The 27,796-nt window shown below is 36.2% G+C and overlaps 1 protein-coding gene and 2 non-coding genes across 4 annotated transcripts in view; all 3 read left to right on the top strand.

Annotated features, from left to right (window-relative positions):
• The first annotated feature begins 1,738 nt into the window (after positions 1–1,738).
• Positions 1,739–1,810, top strand: Trnae-cuc. The gene has a single exon. It is a non-coding gene; the product is annotated as a tRNA-Glu (tRNA).
• Positions 1,811–5,220: 3,410 nt separating this feature from the next.
• Trnae-uuc lies at positions 5,221–5,292 on the top strand. Its single transcript has one exon. It is a non-coding gene; the product is annotated as a tRNA-Glu (tRNA).
• A 276-nt stretch (positions 5,293–5,568) lies between these two features.
• The window catches only part of LOC121381911 (myelin regulatory factor-like), a 128,818-nt gene continuing 106,590 nt past the window's right edge, over positions 5,569–27,796 (top strand). For both annotated transcript variants that reach the window (XM_041511324.1, XM_041511323.1), the window contains exons 1-2: positions 5,569–5,700; positions 23,369–23,441. In XM_041511324.1, coding sequence (XP_041367258.1) covers positions 5,658–5,700; positions 23,369–23,441 — 116 coding nt within the window. In that variant the 5' untranslated portion in view covers positions 5,569–5,657. The remainder of the gene's footprint in view (positions 5,701–23,368; positions 23,442–27,796) is intronic.

Raw genomic sequence — 27,796 nt, 5'->3', positions numbered from 1 at the left:
AACATAATACAATTAATCAATTATTAACGAAAACGTAAGACACAGCATATTAAACGTTTTTATTCTAAACTATATACCAAAATATGGATATGTTAAAGAAGAATAAATTAAAATTTAAAGGGACATTCCTGAGTTTGCTGCATTGTAAGATGTTTCCCACTAATAAAATATTTCTACGATTAAACTTAAATATTAAATGTATTTTCTTGTTTAGAATATCAATGTCTGTATATTCAATGTGTTTCTGGTCGTCTTAATATTTGTAAGAAGCCCAAACTGGATTTTGTCTTCAAATAATTTCGTACGTACGAAAACATAATATTTTAGGAAATAAAATGAAATTTAACCTAGTACAAATATTAGGACGATCAGAAACACGTTTACTATACAGCCACTGATATTTTTATACAGAAAAATATATTTGATATGTAATTACAATCGTTAAAAAGTCTGTTAGTCGATAAAATCTTAAAACTTGAAGCAAACTCAGGAATGTTCCTTTAATAAGGAATAAAACAATTATATCTGAAAGTGAAACTTGGTATAATGATATATCAATAAAAGGATTAACGAAGCCATGATTTTGAATAAATCTGGTAAGGATGGCCTTATTGCTGAGTTTTATCTGAAATAAATTAAAGCCATTGTTTCATAAAGTTGTTATGTCAATTTAAAATGAAGAACATTTGTCATGTAGTAAGAAAAATTGATTATCAGTCTTTTTCTTTTTTTATTATTTTTAAAACCAAAAATGGGATACGTGTCATAGATTTAAATAGCCAGTAAGTATTTTTGATTAAAACATATTATCTTTAGAAGGCATTTGATAGGGTTCCACAAATCTTTATAATTAAAGTTTTGAATACATTTGTAATAATTTTTTAAATGTTGGTTAAAAATGGTATTAAAAGTAATGTTAAAATTAATGGTAATTTAACTCCTTTCTTTTCAGTTACGAGAGGTGTAAGGCAAGGATGTCCAATTTCCGTGATGCTTTATGTATCTGTTGCTGAACGCCCATCACGGCATATTAGGGGATGGAAATAATGTGTTCAAGATGCAACTTACTTGACGTAGAATTATTTGTGAAGTTATAGTCAGAAGAAGGTTTGTCTTTGTATTTCTTACTAGATGGATTTCCTGCAGACTGTGAATTTTGTTTAGATTACAATGTATGGCGGAATATAATCTTAATGGTTAGCTATATGCTATGAAGTTGGAATAATCTTCTTCAACAGCCATAGTTATGAGTAATGTTGTTATATTTTGTATTAGTTGGAAAATTGTATTATGAATGTTGTGTATTGATACTATAATTATTATTCCTGTATTCTATTATATTTCTGTCATTCATTTATCAGTCTTCATTTTATGGACGAAATAAAGAATATCTATATAACTATCTATCTATCTATGTATAACTTGTAACACTGAAGACGTTTTTGTGATGTAGTGTGTTTTGTGTAAAATGGGTGTACCCCGGCCAAGTTTGTTTAAACCAATACCCTTGGAGAAAGAGCTGAACAACAGGGGTTGTCCTTTTCAGTGTATGCTGCCCCCGCCCCCCCCCCCCCCAATCCCCGGCAGGCAGGCAAAGGTGCTTATAATAAAACCCATGGGCCTACTGATATTGATATTGATATAAGTGCCATTTACGCTATATATAGAAACACGACGAAAGAAGACATTGTGAAACGGGTTAGGCATTGTAACTAGAAGTTCCATGGCTAATGCAAGCTCCCAAGTGGTCTAGTGGTTAGGATTTCGCGCTCTCACCGCGACGGCCGGGGTTCGATTCCCCGCTTGGGAATATAGCATTTTTAAATATTTATTTATTCCATAAATATTAATGTTTATACTTATTTTGCGTTATGATACCACAGAAGTACATTGCGTGATCAACAATGAGTTGAGTTAAAATAAAGGTATGATATAATGAGATGCGCAGAAATATAAATATCACAGGAAAGAGAATTAAAATTTGGATTACAATAATTCAGCGTAAATGTATGATCTCAACATAGTTGTTTGGTTTTTTAAATATTTGTTATATGATATATAATTTTAATAGTTTTGTACTCTTATTTGTATGAAATGCTACTGTTTGAAAGTATAATTGTAGAATGTTTTATGTTAGTCATCGATTTCTTTGATGGATAATTTGTTTGACGCTATCTTTTTTTCTTCTATTATTTTGTTTATTTGTTTTGCCTTTGTTTTGTTTGGGGTTTGTTGTATTGAGATGCGCAGAAATATAAATATCACAGGAAAGAGAATTAAAATTTGGATTACAATAATTCAGCGTAAATGTATGATCTCAACATAGTTGTTTGGTTTTTTAAATATTTGTTATATGATATATAATTTTAATAGTTTTGTACTCTTATTTGTATGAAATGCTACTGTTTGAAAGTATAATTGTAGAATGTTTTATGTTAGTCATCGATTTCTTTGATGGATAATTTGTTTGACGCTATCTTTTTTTCTTCTATTATTTTGTTTATTTGTTTTGCCTTTGTTTTGTTTGGGGTTTGTTGTTGTTGATTTGGTTGGTTGGTTGTTTTGTTTTGTTTTGTTTTGTTTTGTTTTGTTCATTCATCCATCCATCCATCCATCCATCCATCCATCCATCCATCTATGACCACCCACCCATCCATCCGTCCATCCATCCATCCATCTATCTATGACCACCCATCCATTAATTCATACGGTCTTTGTTTTTATCGCAGGTGTGACAAATTCTGTTTATTACCTCACCTTTATCATCACCCTCACCCACCCACCCACCCCCACACCACTCCCGATTACTAAGTTCCTGAGCGGATCAGAACAAATCCACTGGCAGTTAGTTTCATAAATAAAGAACTGCAGAGCTTAAATAATTATTTGCAAGACTATTATTTCGTATTTTAGGCGGGTTCAGTTGACTAAGTATGTTCTGTATCACATCGTAAATAATCTCGTATGTGACACCCACAGAACCATAATTGTCGACGGTGTTTGTTAATAGGCCCGTGATCGAGAGACAAATTTAGAAATATGTTATATTTATTGTTCCTGTGAATTCTCAAATAATTTTAATCAATATTCCTATGACGAAATCCGAACGTGGAACAGGATTTAGCACAGCGGTACAGCGCCCGACTGCGTGCGAGGGATAGCAGGATCGACTTCTCGCAAGTATAGATATTATTTGTTTTTTCTCCCATTCCAGCCACCATATAGCATGTGAGTGTGTGCATATATACACGTACTACATACATATGTACATATATTACAATAAAATATCATTTGTGCAGTGATTAGCCTATTTTATTTCAAAGGAGATGGTACGTGCGTAAAAGTAAAAAGTTTGTTTTGTTTAACGACACCACTAGAGCACATTGATTTATTAATCAGCAGCTATTGGATGTCAAACATTTGGTAATTCTGACATATAGTCTTAGAGAGGGAACCCGCTACATTTTTCCATTTTCAACAAGGGATTTTTTATATGCACCATTCCACAGACAGGATAGCACATACCACGGCCTCTAATATGCCGGTCGTGGTGTACTGGCTGTGTGTGTGTGTGTGTGTGTGTGTGTGTGTGTGTGTGTGTGTGTGTGTGTGTGTGTGTGTGTGTGTGTGCATGTAAGTATGATAAACTTAATTGATAAATACTGTTAAATGTTGACAAAACAATGATAATTTTAAAGGGACTGACCTGAGTTTGCAGTTTGTAAGATGTTTTCTACTAACAGAGCCTTTTTAGCGACTAAAATTATATATTAATTTTTTTTTAATTCGTACGTAGGCCCACGAAATTATTGAAATGTAAAATCCGGTTTGAGCTATTACAAACATTAGAACCACTACAAACACCTAATACAGATACTGGTAAACTCTAAACATGAAAATATGTCATTTTAGTCATCAAAAAGGATGTGTTAGTCCAAGTCATAAACATATTACAATGGCAGCAAACTATGGACTTTTAAATAATTAAATTAAATTAATATTTGCGTTTCTTTTGTTCTTCAGTATATAATGTATAACAAACATATATTGCTGTTAAAGGCGCAGACCCTTTTTCCAGCCCATGAAAATGTACACTAAGTTTCGTTAAGCTACAAACATACAGTATATCTGGATAAGGATGTGACAGAAAGAAGCTAAAGTATGTGATGTTTAAATGTGAAAATACCATCTAAAAATAACTAAAGCTTGTCTCGATAACATAGGCGAACGGGTTCCCATTTTTGTAGAGGGGTAGGCTTGTTTTTTGCCCGAATTAAACGAAAATGCCCGAATCTGAAAAAATAATCAAACAGCTATATAGGGTTGTAAATGAATCACTACGCATGTGTACATGGATTACAACTAATTTTGAGGGTAGAATGATGGAAGATAAAATGTTAATAATGAATATTATTAAACCATCCATTACTTCTATCACTTTAATTTTCCTTTTTTGTCTTTTCAATTTATTCAGTCGTTTATCACAAACCTTTACTTTAATGGATTTATTTATTTATTTATTGAAAATTGCAGTCATCATTATTGTACAATTTAAAGTTTGTAATTAGGAGAGGGCCTCGTAAGTTGGATAACCTGTGCCAAATCCTTTTGTATATATATATATTATATGCAATAAAATATGTTTTCAATCAAATGATGGAAATACATGGTAAAAAGGTCTAAGGTCAGCACATTTTGCCCGAATATCTCTATAATTTTTGCCTGAAATGGATGTTTTGCTTTCTCTCTCTCTCTCGCTCTGTCTGTCTGTCTGTCTGTGTCTCTCTCTCTCTCTCTCTCTCTCTCTCTCTCTCTCTCTCTCTCTCTCTCTCTCTCTCTCTCTCTCTCTCTCTCTCTCTCTCTCTCGCAAAGTAGGGGCGAGACTTAGCCCAGTGGTAAAACGCTCGCCTGATACACGGTCAGTCTGGGATCGATCCCCGTTGGTGGGTTGCATTGAACTATTTCTTGTTCCAGCCAGTGCACCGTGACTGGTACATCCACGGTCGTGATATGTGCTATCATGTCTGTGGGATGATGCATATAAAAGATCCCTTGCCACTAATGGAAAGATGTTGCGGGTTTCAAAATCACCAATGTTTAACATCATATTGCCGATAATTAATAAGCCAATGTGCTCTAGTGGTGTCATTAAATAAAACAAACTTTAGCTTTATGAAATGAATCAGACATTGTAAGTACAAATACCGGCATTATTGCAGATCCCAAATGGTCTAGTGGTTAGGATTTCGCGCTTTCACCGCGACGGCCGGGGTTCGATTCCCCGCTTGGGAACAATATTTTTTATTTATTAGTTCCCTACCGGTCCATCCAGAGGCGACTATAGATTTCGGCTTCATTTGTCTCACTTGTGTTCCCAAGATACCGAGCTAAACTTTTTAATATAGCTTTATTACGTACACTAAAGTCATTGATTAAGTTTGACTTTCACCTAGTAAAGTTGTGTCAACGGCGCACTTCATCCTTAAAACAAGATGACAATCGCATTTTGCGGGAGGCGAACAGAATGACATCACGTGACACGACGTCATGATCGAAGGTGTACACACACTTGTTTGTGTGTAAATCGCAGTTGTAATGAAAAAGTTTCGCTAATGGATTTTACTTACAAGTGACACTACGGATACGTCTCAAACAATATGGACGTTCTAAGCGAAGAACAAACTCTACAGGCGGTTCTTGGTAAGATTTTTCTTCATGAGTTGTGAGACTTTGAAAAACTTCCAGTCATCAAAGGTCTAAGTTGACTGACTTCAGCCTTTTGGGAAAAGTTTGTGTATTGAAGTAACATGGTGGCCACACAGACGTAGAAACGGCTTGCTGTTTTCCTGTCGGTTATGGGGGATTTATAAAATATTAAGTTTTGACCATTTATTGACATGGATGTTAGTGTGTGTTAATTATAGTGGTCATTGTTTTCTGGTGTTGTTGAATTCAATCTGTTATTTTAAACTACAAGAAATAATTATAATAAAAGCTAAATTAAGATTACTATGAGTATGAGTTACACCCTCAGCCAAAAAAAAAGAGTTAAGAAAAAGAAAATAAATGTGTTCATAATAAAAGTCCTGTTTAGCATATGCAGGTGGATGTACAGGTTATGCTTTAGGTGGGGGAGGGGGGGGGGGGGGTCCGAAACAATATATATACATGTTTATAATTTGAAATTATAAATTTTACATGGACATCAGTTTAGATCTATGTGGTGGAGTTGGGTTTTTTTTTAGCCAAGGGGGGGGGGGGGGGGGGGGGTCCGTGCATCTGGGAACCCCCCCATAATCCGCTCCTGATATATGTTAAATGTGTGTGTGTGTGGTGTTATTAGATGTATATATATATATATATACATCAGCGTAGCCAGGATTTTATAAGGGGGGGGGGGGGGGGAACAATCCACACTATGTATGGTTGTATGTATGTATGATTTTATAAAACTTAATATAGTTTACAAAAGAAAGAATTAAAAGGTTTGATTGGGGGGGGGGCATGCCCCCCTCCCGACGCCACTGATACATATATGTCTAGCCTACACAATTCTAACTAAATGTTTATAATCAACTCTGGTGTATTAATACAGTGTTCCAATAACATGGAAGAAAGGAAACTTACAGTGTGTTTTGTTTAACGACACCACTAGAGCACATTGATTTATTGATCATCGGCTATTGGATGTCAAATGTTTGGTAATTTTGAAATAGTCTTTAGAGAGGAAACCATTAGTAGCAAAGGATCTTTTATATTCACCATCCCACAGACAGGATAGCACATACCATAGCCTTTGGTTATACCAGTCGTGGTGCACTGGCTGCAACAAGAAATAGCCCAATTGGCTCACCAGTTGGGATCGATCCTTAGACCGACCACTCATCAGGTGGGAAAGGAAGGAATGTTTTATTCATCGACACATTCATCACATTTTGATTACGGTTACATGGAGTCTGACATATGATTACGGATCACACAGATAAAAGAGAGGAAACATGTGCAGCATCCCAGACAGGATAGCACAAACCATAGCCTTTGTTATACCAGTCATGGAGCACTGGCTGGAATGAGAACTATCCTAATGGGCCCATCGATGGGGGATCAATCGTAGACGAACCGAGCATCAGGAAAACACTTTGTTATACCAGTCATGGAGCACTGGCTGGAATGAGAAATATCCTAATGGGCCCATCGATGGGGGATCAATCGTAGACGAACCGAGCATCAGGAAAACACTTTGTTATACCAGTCGTGGAGCACTGGCTGGAATGAGAAATATCCTAATGGGCCCATCGATGGGGATCAATCGTAGACGAACCGAGCATCGGGAAAACACTTTGTTATACCAGTCGTGGAGCACTGGCTGGAATGAGAAATATCCTAATGGGCCCATCGATGGGGATTAATCGTAGATGAACCGAGCATCAGGAAAACAATTTACCACTGGGCTATACATCCAATAACATGGAGAATTGTGATCTACATTGTTGTGAATTGTTGGAGTGAAAAAAAAAAATATATATTTATTCAAGTCCATATTTACATGTAGAATATTAGTGTAGTACATCTGGAGCAGTAGTTCATATAAAACAATTGGTCATGTTGTTTAACCCAGTTTTGTGGAGAACGAAGTACAGTTGTTGACTTTATTTGCATGTGGGGCTTGATGTGCAGTCAATGTGGGATCGATCCCCATAGGTGGGCCCACTGGGCTATTTCTCGCTCCAACCAATACACCACGGCTGGTATATCAAAGGTCGTGGTATGTACTACCCTGTCTGTGGAATGGTGCATATAAAAGATCCCTTGCTACTAATCGAAAAGAGTAGCCCATGAAGTGGTGACAGCAGATTTCCTCTCACAATATCAGTGTGGTTCTTAACCATATGTCTGACGCCATATAATCATAAATAAAATGTGTTGAGTGCATCGTTAAATAAAACATTTCTTTCTTTCATAGATAATATTAGATTACTCACCATTTATACCAACTTTATACTTTAATACATGTACACAGTATCATTCACTAATTCACATAACCTAGGTAAAAATCATACCAACCGATTTCTGGTTGTACCTAAGATCTTGAAATACTGTCCACTGTCAAATATAGAATATAAATTCAGTGTTCTCGCTGGGTAAAAATTAAAGGAGGGCGGCCACGCGGCACTACTCCCTTCAAAAAAAAAGAAGAAAAAAAAGGGGGAAGGAGCTTGGTTACCATATTGTTGTGTGTTGGTCAACTTTGTGGAAAGACATACTCCTTATTTTGCCTACAAAAAAGTTTATACGAAATACAAGCCCACTCGTCTTTCAATTGAACTGAGGATGTTGTCCATCTGACATTCACAGGCAGTTCCGGTTTTGCTGAACCGATCAAAGTTTTAATATTATTATTTTAATAAAGATTTCAAGATATACAAATAATAATAAAGATGTTTGTAAAGTGATCCCCTAATGTTGGATATATTTTTTGTTATTTCATCGAATGATAAAGTGATAAAATGTTATTGCCAGCTGACAAAATGACCATTCTGCTCACGTAACAAATGTGGCGCCAAATAAGTAGGGGGGTTTTCAATCGGAGATTGCCGAATCCATAAAAAATCAAATGTTTTCATTGCTCAAATAAAATATCACTTTTATTGTGTGTATTAAACATACAAATGGATACAGGAATGGGACAAAATAGAGGCTGTTAAAAATACTGTTAAATTATGCCTTAATGGTCTAACACCATCCTGCCTTAATCAGTGCCATGTTGCCCTGAGGTTAAATAAGCCTTTTTCAATAGTTAATTTTAAAATTGTCTTTATAATAAAACACTCAGGAATGTATTATTAATCAATAAAATATTCCTGTTACATATTTTGCCATTTAATTATTAAAGCAAGAACATTATTTTTTTTTTATTTGCATTAAAAAAATTTTTTTTTTTTTAAATAAGTGTCCAAAAAATGATGAAAATGCAACAAAAGTGTTTAGTCTATGATGTCTTGCCACATTTCAAAGGGAAATATTATGAACATTTTGGTGGTGAAGTAAAGCGTCAGAATGCATATAAAACAAAATTGATTTCAAAATCACATTTTAAATATATATGTATCTGACAGTTTTGTGCAGATTTATGCACCGTGAGCCAGCTTCAAACCTTGAACACTTTTCACCACACATCACTCCCATCCCCATACACCCCACAAACCAGTCAGACCTATATGAATTAGGGGAAGGGGGGCAGTTGAGGACAAAAATATAATTTTTGTGATTTATCTACTATACCTGTATGTATATTATAAATAAAGATTAAGATCTGGGTTGTGTCTCCTCACTTAAGATTCTGCCCCCCCCCCCCCAATATTTTACATCCATTAGTCGATGATAAATAAATCAGTGTGCTCTAGTGGTGTTATTAGACAAAACAAACTTTACTTTTTACTTTACTTTACTTTACTTTACTTTACTTTACTTTACTTTTTCCCTGCCTTTCATATAGCATTGAAATAAGTGTAGAAGGTTGTTTAGGTCACCAGGAGGTTACATGCAAATAAAGAAGGAAATATTTTATTTAACTACTCAACATATTTTATTTATGGTTATATGGCGTTGGACATGGTTAAGGACCACACAGATACTGAGAAAGGAAATCTGCTGTCACCACTTCATGGGCAACTCTTTTCAATTAGCAGCAAGGGATCTTTTATATGCACCATCCCACAGACAGGATGGCACATACCACGGCCTTTGATATACCAGTCATGGTACACTGGCTGGAACGAGAAATAGCTCAAATGGGCCCACGGATGGGGATCAATCCCAAACTGACCACGCATCAAGTCCTACATGCAATTGCAAATAAAGTCAACAACTGTACTTCATTCTCCACAAAACTGGGTTAAACAACATGACCCATTGTATTATACAATAAACAAACAAGTATTAATTAATAAAATTAAAATAGTGACATGATTGAAAAAATATTTGTGCGTCTGTGAAGGGCTTAAATTTATTTATAATAAGTAATAAAAATAGGAATTTAAAACTGTACATGTACATGTAGTTCTTCCCACAGGGAACACCTTTTTTCATACTATGGAATTTACTACAAGTTATTTATTTCTGAGTCAATTGATTTCTAAATTGCAAAATAGTTGGGTTTTTGTAGTTTTTTTGCTATTTCCAAAACACTTTTACTTTTCTTCTTACGTCAAACCAAACTGAAAATATTCACACAAAAAACATTTTGATAGAAGGATGAGACCGACGACTATAGATAAATGTCATAACCTGTATGTATGTACATGTAGTTTACCTGTATGTATGTACATGTAGTTTACCTGTATGTATGTACATGTAGTTTACCTGTATGTATGTACATGTAGTTTACCTGTATGTATGTACATGTAGTTTACCTGTATGTATGTACGTGTAGTTTACCTGTATGACCATGGGATACCAGACACTAGTACTATGCATATATCGATGCCTGCTTTGATACGCCACATCAGGGATTAAATTTCCTTATTTCAATATTTGTTTTATCATCATGGACTCGAGTATAAACCTTATTTGTTACCTACTTGATCTCAGCCCAACACCTGCCCGCTACCGGGTTGTTCTAATTACCCTGCTTATACAGCTGATAGCTTATCTAGATTACCCACCTAATTCAATCAACATGTCAATCACCCGTGCATGGTTAGTATCTTGTCACCCATTCCACAGTGAAAGGCATGGTATTTCTGTGGAAAATGTCAAACAAAATCTGTCAGTGTTTACTTGATATTTAAAAGTTCCTATTCCTGTAAAAATTACACACGTGTATGTATGTTTAAAAAAGTGAAAGTTAACTGAATGGATTAGTCTGTGCTTGCATTTATATATATATATATATATATATATATATACATGTGTGTACTTGTTACATACCTTGGTGTTAAAGATATAAGAATGGACAACAAAAAACATAACATCAGGGCGACCAACCTAATGGAAATATTTTTCTGGTATTTTAATTTTTAAGGGCACGGACGCCCCTTTCAAAACAATAGTTTAAAGCACGCGCAAACGCCTTTTTCCCAAAAATATCAAAAATTATTTAAACAGCGCCATATTTGACATATTTAAAAAATAACAACAACCAAATAGATACATAACAATAAAAAAAATTAATTATTTATTGGAATGTTATGTATTCAATAATAAAAGTATAAATCAATCCACATAAGTAGCAGAATTTGTTCTACTACCTTTTTAAGCATAGCCCTACTTTATGGCTTGTCTAGTAAAACATGCTAAATATATTCATCAGTGTAAATAAAGTTACTATACCTAGTACAGCAATTAACAGTATTATCCCACCCACCCACACAAACACACCCACCCACCCACCCACCCACCCACACAAACACACACACACACACACAGACACAGACAGACCAAACATCAAAAATCATCACCAAAAAACCCCCTAAAAGCCCCACTTTATTAGCAAATAGTGTAGTACAGTTTCACTCCCACTTATAGATTATTCATCAATGGGGTCGAACTAATTTGTGGTTAACTGAATCGGGGACGAAGCATTAAGACTGGCTATCGTTCTGTATTACGCTTACATTACTATTAGAGTAGCACTTTTCGCAGCAAAATCTACCAATGGTTTGTAAAAATTGACATTGGTTATAGTTTAACTTACTTGAATAAAACAAGATAGGTAGGTATATTAATTAATTAATATTAATGTCATGAATGTGTCACAGATTACTGGTAGCCAAATAGTATTTAATGAAATGTTGCACGTGAAAGCATACGAAAAGAACTTAAGAAGAGAATTGTGGATCCTGTTTTCTTTGTTTTTCCGTATGATCGCAAGTGTTCTGTTATAATGTTCCTGTTCGACTTTTTTACACACTGTGGCGAAGTTGCATGCTCGCCATAGGAACCGATGTCTGCCAGGTTGGCCCGTAGTATATACCTATATGATATTTGAAATATCTTTAAAATGAATACATCAACTACATAACAGTAAGACAAATTTCATACTGACTTCAGTTTACTCGATTGTCAAAAACTTTTTATTGGTCAACTGTTTGACATATATAGGGGCCATAGAGCAAATGTCTTGAGTAATAGCACAAACGCAGTCGATACTGACCAACGGTGTGGTTAGTGGCGGTTGCAATGGAGGGAAATGCAGAAGTGATCATCACAACGAAAATCCAAAGTCTGTTCTTAATAAACTCACCTGGGTAGGGGGCATTAAAACGTAGAATCAACAATGGACGGAAGGTGAAGAACCAAATGGGAAGACGAAGACGATGGGGTAAAATATATTCAGAAATAGTTGCTTCCCAAAAAATGAATGATAGCGACTTTGGGAAAAAATCAGGATATTTGCATTACTTCCGGGCATTCCGGATATGGTGTAAAAAATTCGGGAAATAGTGGTCCGCGCCTGTAACTTGGGACCTGATACATTTAATACAAGGGGATTTAGGTTCAGTCAGTTGAGTGGCTCGCTGAGGTGCTTTTGCCACGCAGGATCGAACCACTTCATTGGATTCCATTCAGCTGATTGGGGGTGGTTTTCCTCGTTCCAAGCTCAGTGGTACCACAACTGGACAATTGTTTATATGGCTGTGCATATGTGTTTTCCTTCCCTGTGGGAAAGGTGCTTGGTAAAAGAGGGGGGGTCCCTTGCTACATTAAGAAAAAAATCTAGCGGGTTGTCCATCTGATAAAGCGGAGTCCTCACATATGGGTGTGCACGGTCGCCCGTACACGACTCCTCAAACAGGCCAAAAAGGGCATTTTTTTGCGAGGCGTTCGTGGACGGACGCTGCCCGATTTTTACGGTTTGCCCGAGGACCCAACGGGTCCATGAAGCAAAATATACTCCCAACTCCTGTGATTTTTTCCAAGCGCGATATTTAGGTCGTTGCATTTGTAGACTAGTTTCCTAGGGCCCCGCCTGTGGCCTGCCGGAAAGCACCTGGTTTCTGGCGGCCGCCTTGAAGATCTTGACGAAACTATTGGGAAAATCCAATCTGCCGGGCGCCGTGTGTATTTTGCACGGGCCCCTCACGGCCACCCCTACGGAGGGGTGAGGGCCTAATGTCCCCGTCACGGATCGCCAGGCGATGGTTGTACAACAGTCGGCCGGGCATCCCGCTGGTCCCGACTGCCCCTTCCCACCCCACACCCCCCACCCCCTCCCCCAGCGGCTGTCTAAACGGGCCCCCCACGTGGGCCCCACTGCCACCCCTCCCAAGAGTTGGGCCTGGAGTAAAATGTATATGTGTTTCTTTTGCTTAGCTTCGGCAATCCATCCATTCGACGCCTTGGGGCGGCCAGCACTGTCTCCACTATAATCCAATGTCAAAGTGTAACCGAGGGGGCGCCGTGCCCCGTCTAATATGTGAGAGCTGGGCTACGTGATTCATTAATACTCAAATTTTGTGACTGGTTATACATTGATAAATGTCGAATCAAAAAATAACTGATACACAATTATGATATTATAAAAATTCAGAAAATTTTCAGTTATTACAGTACTAATATTAGGACTATGCACTATGCACATGTATTTTCATATTAATTGGGGGAAAATATAACAGGTTTCCTCTCTAAGAGTATCTGTCAAAATTACGAATGTTTGACATCCAATAGCCGATGGTTAATAAATCAATGTACTCTAATGGTGTCATTAAACAAAACAAACTTTAACTTTTTGTTTTAACTTTATTGTCATGTTCACCAAAAAATACCCTACAAATTGGTAATTTTACATTTAATTTATTATGGATATATAGTGATTTCCCTAGAAATTAGACACGGCATGGTAGACCAAATACTTTTTGGGCATTTTCACCATTTTCGGGGTACTTGTTTTTCATTAAAAATATACAAAAATTAATTGAAATAAACATTAATGTAATTTATGTGCTTGCTTTAATAAATGAATGGCAAAAGATATAAAAGGCGTATTTTATTAATTAATAATACCTTTTTGGGTCTTTTGTAAAGGCAATTTTAGAATTAATTAGTGAAAAAGGCTTGTTTAATCTCAGGGCAGCATGGTGCTGATTACGGCAAGATGGTGCTAGACTATTGAGGCATGGTGCTGCACCATGCTAAAACTAGCTAGGGAAAACACTAATATATGTGCTTTGTTTGAAAACAAAACTCAAACCTTGGCATAGTTACATCAATTCACTCAATCTAATTAAAATTAGCTCCACTATTACATGTGGATCTAACAGCAGCCAGATGGAGCTCATGTTCACTAATCAAAACCTTACTTGCAGAATCATGCCAGTGAATCACGTTTCGTGTGAATTACGAATGCCTTAAAACATGTTTTATTTTATAAAATAAATAATTTGTAATGTAAAACTGAAGACTGATTTAGTTGTGGGTTTTTTAATAAATAATTTGTAATGTAAAATTGAAGACTGATAACCCATCCTGTACGTATTGGTATGGTTTGCTGTACTGCGGCCACTAAAATAGACTCGCCCGATATTTTTAGAATTTGTATGCCCCAAATTATTATTTACAGACGAAATGTTACCTGGACATTGGAGACTACGCAGTGTTATTTTTAAATCACTAGCATGATTCTGCAAGTAAGGTTTTGATTGGTGGACATGAGCTCCAACTGGCTGGTGTTAGATCCACATGTAATAGTGGAGCTAATTTTAATTCGATTGCAATTCACTCAATGATCAATCAAACTATAAAAACAACTGCTATTTTTACATTTAATTAATTATAGATATGCTTTATTTGAAAACAAATTCAAACCTCATCATATTTACATGAAACTAGAAACAGTTGCTATTAACATTTTCCATGCCTCACTGCCCCCTCCCCCCACCCCCCCCCCCAAACCCTGCTCATGGTTTTTGTCCAATTCTATATAAATAAAGAGAAAAATATTTGATTAACAAGCACCTCAGTACATTTTCAACTACATCTGTTGAATGAGAAACATAATAATGGTTCTTTCAACACTTAATCAAGAAAGAGGAATTTGTTTACACCTGCTGTCGCCATATTGTTTAAAATAATGTTTTGAAACAACCTTCAGCATTTGCATCTATATATGGGGTGGAACATAGCCCAGTGGTAAAGCGCTTATTCGATGAGCGGTCAGTCTGGGATCGATCCCTGTCGGTGGGCCCATTGGGCTATTTCTCGTTCCAGCCAGTGCACCATGACTGGTATATCAAAGGCCGTGGTATGTACTACCCTGTGTGGGATGGTGCATATAAAAGACCCTTGCCGCTAATTGAAAAGAGCAGTCCATGTAGTGGCGACAGCGGGTTTCCTCTCTCAATATCTGTGTGGTCCTTAACCATATGTCTGACGCCATATAACCGTAAATAAAATGTATTGAGTGCGTCGTTAAATAAAACATTTCTTTCTTTGCATCAACATCTACATGTACTGATTTTCATTATCTGTAAATCAGCGTCTTCACTTGTATTTTATGTCAAATATGATGGTTACTCAGGGTGGTCTGAAATATGGCATACTAACATGTCAAAATTAGCTGACATTCCTGCCAGACCAAACATGATTACAAAAAAACCAAAGAAACAAATATACACATGAGTATATATTAAACGCACAATAACTGCCAGTCCAATGGGACATCATACTAAAAACTAATTTTTCTACTGGCCCTTGGTGTTGTGACCGGGAAAAACCGGGTCGGGATAGCAGTATTTTGACCACTGACTAAAATACATATGTACACTTACAAACTAAAAAGCAATAGAAAAATTACCTTTCTGATATGTGCACTTTAAATAACATTTAATTTGATAAAATATTCACTGAAATATTAAGAAACTGTGTATGTCTGTGCAATGAGTATATGACCAATTTCTGCCATACAAAACAATGCATCCATCATTTAGTTTCAACATACATACACAATGTACATGTATATACATACATACATACAGACACAGACAGACGTGCATATGTGTGGTTTTCTGAGGCCTCTAAATGTAGAAATGATCATGTCCGGTAGCATATTGGCAAAATTATGAAACCAAAAGGCCTTTACTCATAATTATCATGTAACCTAATCGGTAATCCACCGATGATTATGGTTATTGAAAAACCTATTTTCGTGGGTTCCATTCATCAGCACAGCTAGAGAATGGAACGAAAGAAGTGTTTCTCATAAACTTTGAAATCCTGATGACTGGATTTTGTCAAGTCATTCTCCACAATTAAGTTACGTTTGTCGGGATTGATTCTAAAGTTAGGTTTGAGCATCCCGGCTTCTGAGAAGTGCCGGATAGATGGAAAAGATAAAACAAGGGGAAGTAATACTCAGATATTTTACAATGCTCCAGTTTGGAAATTATACAATGTAACTTAAAAACAGTAAGGAATCTTTTATATATATTTACTTACACAAACAGGACAGCACATACCTGTATGTACCACAACTTTTAATTTATCAGTCAAGGGACATTAATAGGAATGAGGGAAAAACATGAGTATCAGAGATTAACAGCAATTCTTTACCACTGAGCAACACCCTCATGGATCTTTTTAGCTTAATGTAAACTACTAGCTTAATTTAAAGGCATATTGTCACAGACAAATGACCTATTTAATGGTGTAACAAAGTATTATCTGAACATAAAATATTTTGATTTGTCCCTAAATGTACTTTATTCAACCATCTTTATAACCACCATACTCGATTTATTAATGACATTTTGTAAAAATAATTGAATTATGGCGATGGTCCATAATTCAAAAACTAAAATTGCAGAGAGGGATGACATGGATTTCACTCCATCATGGTTCAGTTACGGTTATGCGATAGCTAGATTTGGTTTCCAACAATTAATGTAATTTTTATTTATTATCCATTTTTAGAGAAATAAGGTCCTTAAATCCGTGTCAGTATGCCATTAATAAAATTCTGTTTCTATTAACCACAGGCTATACTTGCTGTTAACAACATTAAACTAAGTTCTGTGTTAATGGATCACACTGGAACAAATGGTTTAGCCAGTTTTCAGAAATGTATAGTATTCAGGGTTTTTTCGGAGGGCAAATGTCCCTCTCTCTCTCTCTCTTCCCCCCCCCCCCCCCCCCCCCCCCGCTAGCTACGGCTCTTTTCTTGAAATTTAGTAAAATGTGGTTAATTTGAGGACTTACTAGCATAAGATGCCATTTTGTATAAAAATTAACAATTGCCTAATTTGGCACAGTACTGGGTGAGCCTTGACTCTAGCAATGTTACTTAAAAACTGTTTACTAACAATATATACAGCTTGTTTATTTAACTCCATAATAGTCTGTTACATCCGTGTTGTGCTGTAGCTAGGGTTGCGTCACTCGTCGGTTCGTTTCCTATGTGACTACCATGACCATACACTTCCGGCCTTCCTTCCGCTGTTCACCACTCCATGATGTAGCCGTCTGGAAACCACACCACGTTGACTTTCTTTGCTCAACATCTCAAGAGTTGAAAAGTCGTCATCTTTTCATGCTGCGCCTGGCTCGATAACTTGCTGTTGTTCCCAGGTTTTGTTTGCACGCGACTTTGGTTCTGAATCGGCCGGTTTAACCCGCGCTGTGAATCGGCGATAAGTCATCTACAATCAATACACAATTACTTTAATTTCTGGGCTGGAGGTGTCCGTGAGACGGGGTCTCGGGGATATTAGTGGCGAACGCACCTGGAAAGTTCTGTTTTCCTTCACCTGTTTACGGCATTTCAATCACTAAGTTTGGCGTAGTAACACGTTCGCAAGACAGTGACACAGGCTTGAGCCCTTCTTAAGTCTGGTATAGTTCAGTGGAATGTTTGCCATATGCATTGATCAGGCTTTTAGCAAAGGAGAAGGCAGTGTTGCATTTCAGAAGGAAAACTGTCGAAACTTGTATTTCTTGTTATTACATTACAAATAAAGAGATCAAATTGGTGATGAAAGTTTGAGGAATAAAAGTGTTATTGACGTTTTTATTGACTTAAATTTATTCTTTCAATGCAACTTTGTTTTGTTTTCACCCAGTATTTGCAGATATGGTGCACTGTGTATGCATGTAAATGTATATGGTTCGTACGCGGTTATGGAAAACTTGGAAAGTTATGGAATTTAAAAATACTTTTTCCAGTCCCTAGAAACCTATTTCAGTATACATTGTATATTAAAATAGGAATAAAATTTAAATATTTTTATGGGTATATTTTTGTTTCGTATAAATGTAGGATGATTTAACACTGATTATCCTTTCACGATTGGGATGTAGTGTCTCATATTGACCATACATGTACAATGAAACCCCTCTGACCTGGACACCCTTGGGAGACCAAGACAAATGTCTGGTTTTAAGAGGGTCCGGTCTTGAGTGGTTTTACTGTACGAAACACACATCACCACACGTTGGCTGGCTTTCTGTTTCTTTGTCTCTCCATCCATGTGTCGGTAAAGGGATAAGCATATAATATATAGCCCAGTGGTAAAGTACTCATCTGATGTGCAATCAGTCTAAGATTGATCCCTGTTGGTGGGCCCATTGGGCTATTTCTCATTCCAGCCAGTGCACCATGACTGGTATATCAAAGGCCATGGTATGTGCTATCCTGTCTGTGGAATGGTACATATAAAAGATCCAGTGCTGGGCCAGTAGATGGGGGCAACTCATGGAGTCTTGTCCGAAATAATAGTTACAAAGTTAAAAGTTTGTTTTGTTTAACGACACCACTAGAGTACATTGATTTATTAATCATCGGCTATTGGATGTCAAAGTTCAACATTTAGTCATTTTGATATATAGTCTTAGAGAGGAAGCCCACAACATTTTTCTATTAGTAGCAAGAGATCTTTTATATGCACCACCCCACAGACAGGATAACATATACCACAGTATTTGATATATACCAGTCGTGGTGCACTGGCTAGAATTAGATATAACCCAATGGGCTCACCAACAGGGATCGATCCCAGACTGACCGCATATCAAGCAAGCGCTTTACCACTGGGCTGTCTCTTTCCCCCCCCCCCCCCCCCCCCCCCCCCCCCCAAGAAAAGATTCTGGGTGTTAAATAGTCGCTGGCCCAACCATCCACTAATCACTCTCTAACACTCGCCTGAGGCTAATTCAAAGACAGTAATACTTAGCTTCCCTAGGTATGTGAATTTACATTAGTATGGTAATATTTGAAATGGCTCCCATATAATCTAAATTAGGGGAGCAGTTAATAACTCCCCTCAAAACAAATGTATGTCAAGGTCTGGAATCCATCTGAAAATAGTGAATGTTTCATTTATGAACAAATGAAGTATCTCTTTGCATATATATACATGCATAATATAATTTATATATATACTTTAATTTTAATATCAATGTTCAGGATGCAGTTTACCACAGTTCATTTATAACTAGGTTGATACCAGTTGTGGCCTTGGAATATGCACCAGTGGCTTATCGCCAGTTATTAGCATAATTATATTAATTAGTCTGTTTTAGCTTTGTGGCTGCATGAACAACTAGGTGTGGCTGTATATAAATACTAGCATTTTTAACAAAAATCATTTTCTGAATCTATAGAACTTTCTGTACATACCAAAATCAGTGAACATTTCCTTAAAGTCACAGACCCTAGTTTCAGCCCGTGGAAATGGACACTTAAGTTTGGTTAATCTATAAGTACAAACCTGCAATGTATTTGGATAAAGTTAAAATAGAATGAAACAGAGCTACATGTAGTCGGTGATGTTGAAAGAGGGAAATACCTTAAAAAAAATAGTGGCGTTAGTCGCCCAAATAATATTATGTTCTTCAGAGCTATAACATATGAGCCACTATTAATATTTGTATTCCACATTAAAATCTTGCTCGTGGTTCGCTTACCATAATTTGCCAACATGCATTATTTGGGGCCACCATATTTTTTGGCAAGTTTCAAACCCTGCATGGTATTAAAAACAACAGGATGACCAGAAACACTTCGGATGTATGGAAATGGATATACTAAACAATGAAATTTTAGTAATGTCTTTTTAGTAATGTCTGATTTCAGTTATCAAAAACCAGTTTTTATAGTGACATATAGGCTGTAGTGTTTAAAATCTAGGGTGTGTCACTTTAACAAACAAGAACAGTTATAAAAAGTCTTATCTGTGTTACTGTTAATTACTAGTAATTTACCAAATCCAAAATGTCATCGCATGTACCTGTATTATGTTTATGAAAATCTTATAATAATCAGTTGGGATTAGTAACATTTAAGAATCCAGTAACTTTTATAACCTACATGGCCCCGTTCCACGAAGCAATCTTAGCACTAAGATCACCTTAAGAGTGTACATAACCACGTTGTGCACTTAAGGCGATCGTAGGGCTAAGATTGCTTCAAGGACTGGGATCCTCGGGCCTAATTCACTAAACTCTCGCATCTTTGTGATCTCGCAGTGCAATGTTAAAAGACTTGCAAAGAGGATGCTTTGTTGTTTAATAGAGCCTAAGAGACCTTTGTGAATTAGGCCCCTGGTCTGCTAGACTACTCAGTAATAGTCATTAATATTAATTAACTCTTGTACCCTTCCCCAAAATCCAAAACACACACACACACATACACACATATGCCCCCCCCAAAAAAAAACCCACCAAAAATCCCCAACCTTAAACATTATTTAAATTTGTTGTTCAGCTGTAATTTATAACTGTGGTAGATTTATTTTTCTGTTTTATCAACCATAATAAATCATATATGCAAATATTAGGTTAGCTGTGACAATGCAGTGATTTTTACAACAGTATCAGATGGCCGTCTCATTGTGGCAGCAAGCCGATTACAAGTGTAGTACTGTTTGCGGTGGGGTATCTCATTTCATGTGAGACGTACATACAGGATACCTTACACACATGTGCATAACTCGGTGAAATATGACATTGTCCTTCACAGTATAAACAGCTTGAAAATGTGGATTAGTATTTTATTATTTAGAATTTAGCACATATTAAAGGGACATTCCTGAGTTTTCTGCATTGTAAAATGTTTCTGACTAATAAAATATTTCTACGATTTAAACTTACATATTAAATATATTTTTTTGTTTAGAATATTAGTCTGTATATTTAATGTCTTTCTGGTCGTTAATATTTATAAGAGGCCCAAACTGGATTTTGTCTTCAAATAATTTCGTACGTATGGAAAACAAAATTTCAGAAATAAAATAAAATTTACCCTAGTGTATATATTAGAACGATCAGAAACACATTTAATATACAGCCACTAATATGTTATGCAGGAAAATATATTTGATATGTAATTACAATTGTTAAAAAGTCTCTGTTAGTCGATAACATTTTAAATACTGTAGCAAACTCAGGAATTAATGTCCCTTTAATTCTTATATGGTATTCATTCTTATATTATACTAGTATGTAGCCCAGTAGTAAAGCACTCGCTTGATGCACAGTAGTCTAGGATCGATCGCCGTCAGTGGGTCCATTGGGCTATTTTTCATTCTAGTCGGTGCATCATGACTGGTGTATCAAAGGCTGTGGTATGTGCTATCCTGTTGGTGGGATGGTGAATTTAATATAAACGATGTTTGCTACCAATAGGAAAAATGTAGCCGGTTTTCCTCTCGAAGACGATATGTAAAAATTACCAAATGTTTGACATTCAGTAGCTGATGATGAATAAATCAACATGCTCCAGTGTTAAGTGGTTTCATTAAACAAAACAAACTTTAACTTAATTCTTTTGGTTTCAGGTTACCAAAGAACAATAGTTCAAAGCTTTAGGCGACTTGAACTCTGTTCACATTATTTTCACCTACGTAACTGATCACATGCATTTGGTTACACAAATTATACATGCACTTGCAATGCAAATAAAATTATGATAATATTGAACTCTGAAACATTTAATTTCAGAATACAGTGGTTGACCACGTAAGTGATTAGCAGTTCAAATAAATTTAAAGTTGTGTTTAGAGTTTTCTGGGTTACTGTTAGTTTGTTGTATGCCTACTGACTCGTAAAAATGTCACCAACTCATGAATTTTTTTTTCTTCTGTTTCTCTTCTTTTTTTCTACCTTTATTTTTTTCTAAAAACATTTTTTGGAAATAAAACGATGAGTTGGGTTAAAGCAAACCACGTGGTATTTGCTTCCTGTCTGTGGGAAAGTGCATATAAAAGATCCCTTGCTGCTAAAGGAAAAAAATGTAGTGGCTTTCCTGTGATGATTACGAGTCAGAATTACCAAATGTTTGACATCCAGTAGCCAATGATTAATTAATCAATGTGCTCCAGTGGTGTCATTAAACAAAACAAACTTTAAAGCAAACCAACTTTTAAAAATGGAAGGATGAGGGGAAAAGAAGAAGAAATGGTGTGTGTGGTGTGTCTGTGTGTGTGTGGTGTGTGTGTGTGGTGTGTGTGTGTGGTGTGTGTGTGTGTTGTCTGTATGTGTGTGGTGTGTGTGTGGTGTGTCTGTGTGTGGTGTTTGTGTCTGTGTTTTTGTGGTGTGTCTGTGTTGAGAGAAACAGAGACCTACAGAAATAGAGAAAAAGCATGCTTCGTGTTGTCAAAACTACTCTTTTGAGGGTACAGCGATACACAAATAACTGCCTGTTCAACTGACGATCATTTTGGTAGGGGTGAAAGTTGTCTAGACAAAAAAGGTAACATCCAAAGGCTCACATAACTGACATATTTTAAATTCGAATGATGTCACTATTTTACCAACGTCATTTCACACAATGCCTATAACAATAATAAACTCATTCATGACGCAGGGAAAATTTCAGTGACATTTCAGCAGTGGATCCAAGGGGTGGGGATGACAGTTTTTATTCTACCTGTTTATATAGTATTATCTACTTTACTGGAAAACATAAATTGAAGTCAAAAAAAAAAAAAAAAAAATTAAAATTGCACATGGACTTGTCCCAAAATAGGGAGAATGGGCATATATTTTCAATAAATGTCATAAAAGGATACATTTTGTGTATGACGTAGCAGTGCCGAAGGCAATTTAATTATATATGGATGTTTTAAATGTTAGGGAATAATATTCCTGCTACTGAATATGGGAACTTCATTCTTACGTGTATGATTTGGTTTCATGGAATGTTTTCGCAAAAACTAATATTTAATTATATATGCATTTATAAAAACGTAATAATTCACTTGTAGGTTAGTGAAGGTACCGTATATCTCTTAATGGGGTTAATACTTAAACTATGTCCGCTGTGTTTAAGTGAACAAGCTACCTGTGTGTCGGTTCTGAGACGGAAACCTGACAGATGTAACTTATTTTATTGGTAATATATCATTGTTTATGAATTTCTGTCTTTCTTCGTCCCCAGGTCGCGACGTCGGCCTAGACAACCAGGGCATGGATGACTTTGATCTCGAGGAATATATCACCAGAGATGACATGTAAGTACTGTGACAAAACCTTTACTCAAGCCGGTGATTGTTGTAAATTTTTATAATAAAAGAATTTGTTTTGTATTCAGGGAGAGCTTGGTGGGATGTAGCTCAGTGGTAGAGCACTCGCTTGAGGTGTAATCGGTCTTATAGGACTGATTGCCTGTAATGGACTTGTATCTTCCTTTCTCCCATCCCTACTAGTGCCGTATGACTGGTAAATCAAAAATCATGGTATGTGCTGTCCTTCCTGTGTAAAAGATCCCTTGCAGTTTTTTGGTAGCATGCAGTAGCATATGTGGTGGCTGTTGGATTGCTGTGTTATTCTCTTGACCAAGTCTTAAAGTAGCCACATGTTAAACTCATATGCTGAGGTGCCATTAATGAAATACACTTTAATTTTCATGTTTTGGGAAAATTTTCTTTCAACATATCTCTCTTTTATTTACTAATCATGTATACCTAAACATATTGTCACCGAAAGTACCAAAAACAAGACTTCCAGATTTTACAGAATGGTTTTTTCTGGTAGCATGTTGATAGCTTATTGGTAAAATCATGGAAGCCAAAATCTGTTATCCATTATCATGTTATATAATCCACCAATACCATCATTACCGGAAAACATTTTCTGGTAGTTTCCAACGATAAAAGGGCACAGACCGAAAAAGTATTTCCGATAAAATTTGAAATCCTGAGGCCTGACAAAAAAACGATAACAACCCACACGAGAAATAACCATTGATAAATATGAAAAACAGGAAATTGTTACAGTATTATTCATAAAATGATTAAGAGAGTAACTGAGTACACGGTTTAAAATATTGTTTGCTATATATACATGTACATTTATAGTTGACTGGAATGCTCGACATATATAATCATGCTTTTCAATTTACGGTGTCTTATTGAAATCCGTAGCACTGCTTTGATCGGCACACAATGTCCACGTCTAATTGTGTCAAGATACTGAACTGTTTAGCATATGTAGGTTATATATATATGTGTGTGTACTGAATGTATGTGTATGCACCAGATCAGTCAGTTTGATTTCCTCTTGTTAATTTTGTTGGTGGTGTTTATTTTCTGATCTCCACCAGTTGACTGCAAAGAGCAGGATGTACATGTGATTCAGTGGTAGAATGCTAGTCTGGTGTGTGGAGGTTGATGGGATCTATTCCCATGAATAGACAGTATATTAAAGTCGCAGAGCCTAGGTTCAACCCCTGAAAATGGACACTTAAGTTTGGTTAATTGACATAGAGAATAATACATGAGTGGTCAGTAGATACCATTTATCTCACGACAAGTTGTTTTAAAAGGTATCTTAATGAGCAAAAGTGAGTTTGATACGTTTTTAAATGACTTGTGAGATAAATGGTATCTAACGGACATGAATGTATTATTCTATTTGTTATATATCCTCAAAAACCAGGTTTTAAGCAAATTTTAACATCTTTATCGACTTAAAGATATTTACAACATTTGCACAGTTTGTAGGTGAATTATGTGTCACAGACACATGATTGCCAGGTTAACAGTCACAGTGTAATCAATTTCCACCATGCTGTTTTTTTTTTATTGGACATGTGGCATTGGTGACCTGGACATCACCTAGGAGCAACCAGTTGTATGTCTTGAAATTATTAACACACGTACGTGTGTAAAACAAAATCTATGTGTTATCAAAAATAATGCATGGTGTTCTCACCAACAGGTGTGTAAGAAAAAACCTGTAACACATTTGGATAAAGTTACTAAAGAGTAAAACAAGAGTCTGTGATACTGAAACAGGGAAATACGCGTATAGAGAAGACTAGAGTTCGTCTCTATAACCATTAATTTTCAGAGGTTTATACATTTTTTTAAATATGAAAAATGCATTTTGTGGTATTAGAAACATCAGGGTGACCAGGAATACTTCGGAATATATGGAAATGACTAATATAAACAATAAAAATCTAAGTAATGCAGGGCTTCTAGATTATGGTAGCCCCACTCTCATGGCTAGTGATATTCAATGTCGGGCTAGTAAATAGCTACTAAATTGCCATGCCCAGTGGCTAGTGAAATGTTTTTGTCAAATGTTGCAGTTAAGCCTTATTTTGTAAATATGAATATCCTGCCCCCACCCCAACCCCCAGTGTTAGTGTTTTTAAGCTCTATCTTCCTTTTTAGGTGACATATCCGATTATTACTATTATTTAGTAAAATTGTATTAACTTAAAGTAAACTTGGGCTGGTGAATTTTTAATCGTGGCTAGTATATTTTTGAAATCACCGATCCCATGGCTAGTGGATTATATAAAAAAATATATAGAAACCCTGTAATGTCTGATTTCAGTTATCGAAAACAGCTTTAATAGTAAAACATACATCATAGAGTTTTAAAAATTGGGTCTGTCACTTTAATAAACTATTTAACACAATACTTGTAAATATCCACTGTTCAGGTTAATGGCCATCATGACTCGACAGGAAGGAAATGTTTTATTTAACGTCACACTCAACACATTTTATTTTACGGTTATATGGCGTCAGGCGTATGGTTGAGGACCACACAGATATTGAGAGAGGAAACCCACTGTTGCCACTTCATGGGCTACTCTTTTTGATTAGAAAGCAAGGGATCTGTTATATGCACCATCCCACAGATAGAGTAGTACATACCACAGCCTATGATATACCAGTCGTGGTGCACTGGCTGAAACGAGAAATAGCCCAATGGGCCCATCGAAGGGGATTGATCCCAGACCGACCGCGCATCGAGCAAGCGTTTTAACACTGGGCTACATCCTGTCACACATGACTCCACAGATAAAATGTCAATGAACACTAGATTAATTATTTCTAGTTTCATCGGAGTTCCACAGATCAGCAGCTTAGTCATGTGTCCCAGAAAGGCATGCTTGGACATTAACTAAGTACTGGTACATGTACACAAAATGTTCATCTGGGACAGGATCTAGCTCAGTCAGTAGAGCGCTCACCTGAGGTACAAAGGATCAAATCACCTCAATGGACCTGTTCTCTTATTGGGGATTTTCCCATCCCAACCATTGCCCCATGGCTGGTATATATGAGAGGGGGGATTTTCCCATCCCAACTATTGCCCCATGGCTGGTATATATGAGAGGGGGTTTTCCCATCCCAACTATTGCCCCATGGCTGGTATATATGAGAGGGGGTTTTCCCATCCCAACTATTGCCCCATGGCTGGTATATATGAGAGGGGGTTTTCCCATCCCAACTATTGCCCCATGGCTGGTATATATGAGAGGGGGTTTTCCCATCCCAACTATTGCCCCATGACTGGTATATATGATGGGGGAATTTTCCCATCCCAACCATTGCCCCATGACTGGTATATATGAGAGGGGAATTTTCCCATCCCAACCATTGCCCCATGACTGGTATATATGAAGGGGGATTTTCCCATCCCAACCATTGCCCCATGACTGGTATATATGAGAGGCTATGGTATATGTTATTCTGTCTGTAGGAAAGTGCATATAAAAGATCCACTGAACATTACTGATGGAAAATATAGCGTGTTTCCTCTGAAAAATACATTTCAGAATTACAAAAAAATTGACATCCAGTACCTAATGATAAATGGCATCGTTGAACAAAACAAATATTTTAACTGGATATAAACAGAATATATTATGTTATCAGTGTTAATATATTTGCCTAGATGTCAATGTATGTCTTGTCTCATCAAAATAAATTGACAATTACAATTACATTAAAGGAACATTGAACATACCCTAGTTATTAAACACTAAGGCATATTTTTTACTCTTAGAGCCATTTTTGATAACACAAATCATATTTTACTTACAATTTCTTGTTTACATTATTCATTTCCATAAATTCTAAGTGTGTTTGGTCATCCTGGTGTTTTTAATATCACAAATGCATTTCTGATATTTTTAAAAACGCACGTGTGTCTGAGAACTAACAGCTATGAAGTCTAATTTTAGTCTATTTTTAGAGCGTATTTCACCATTTCAAAGTCACAGACTAATGTTTCACTCAGTTGTAACTTTATCCAAATGTGTTACAGGTTTGTAGATTAACTAGACTTAGTGTTAATTTTCACGGGTTGAAACTAGGGTCTGTCCCTTTAATTATATTAATTACATTTACTATTTACATGAACATCAAATTGCTGCTTTACCCATATTGTCGCTATTTGGTATATATATTGTGTATATTTTTGTGTATTATGTATATATTTATTATATCTGTCTGTAAGCTCAAGCTGTCAAGCCTATGATAATAAAGCAACTGAGCTGACGTATTGGGCAATATACTTTTGTTCACAAACGTACACATTATGAAGTTGATTCATATTATCA

The sequence above is a fragment of the Gigantopelta aegis genome, chromosome 9 (assembly GCF_016097555.1).
Source record: "Gigantopelta aegis isolate Gae_Host chromosome 9, Gae_host_genome, whole genome shotgun sequence".
In the NCBI taxonomy this organism is placed as follows: domain Eukaryota; kingdom Metazoa; phylum Mollusca; class Gastropoda; order Neomphalida; family Peltospiridae; genus Gigantopelta; species Gigantopelta aegis.
This window is presented reverse-complemented; position numbering and strand designations above follow the sequence as displayed.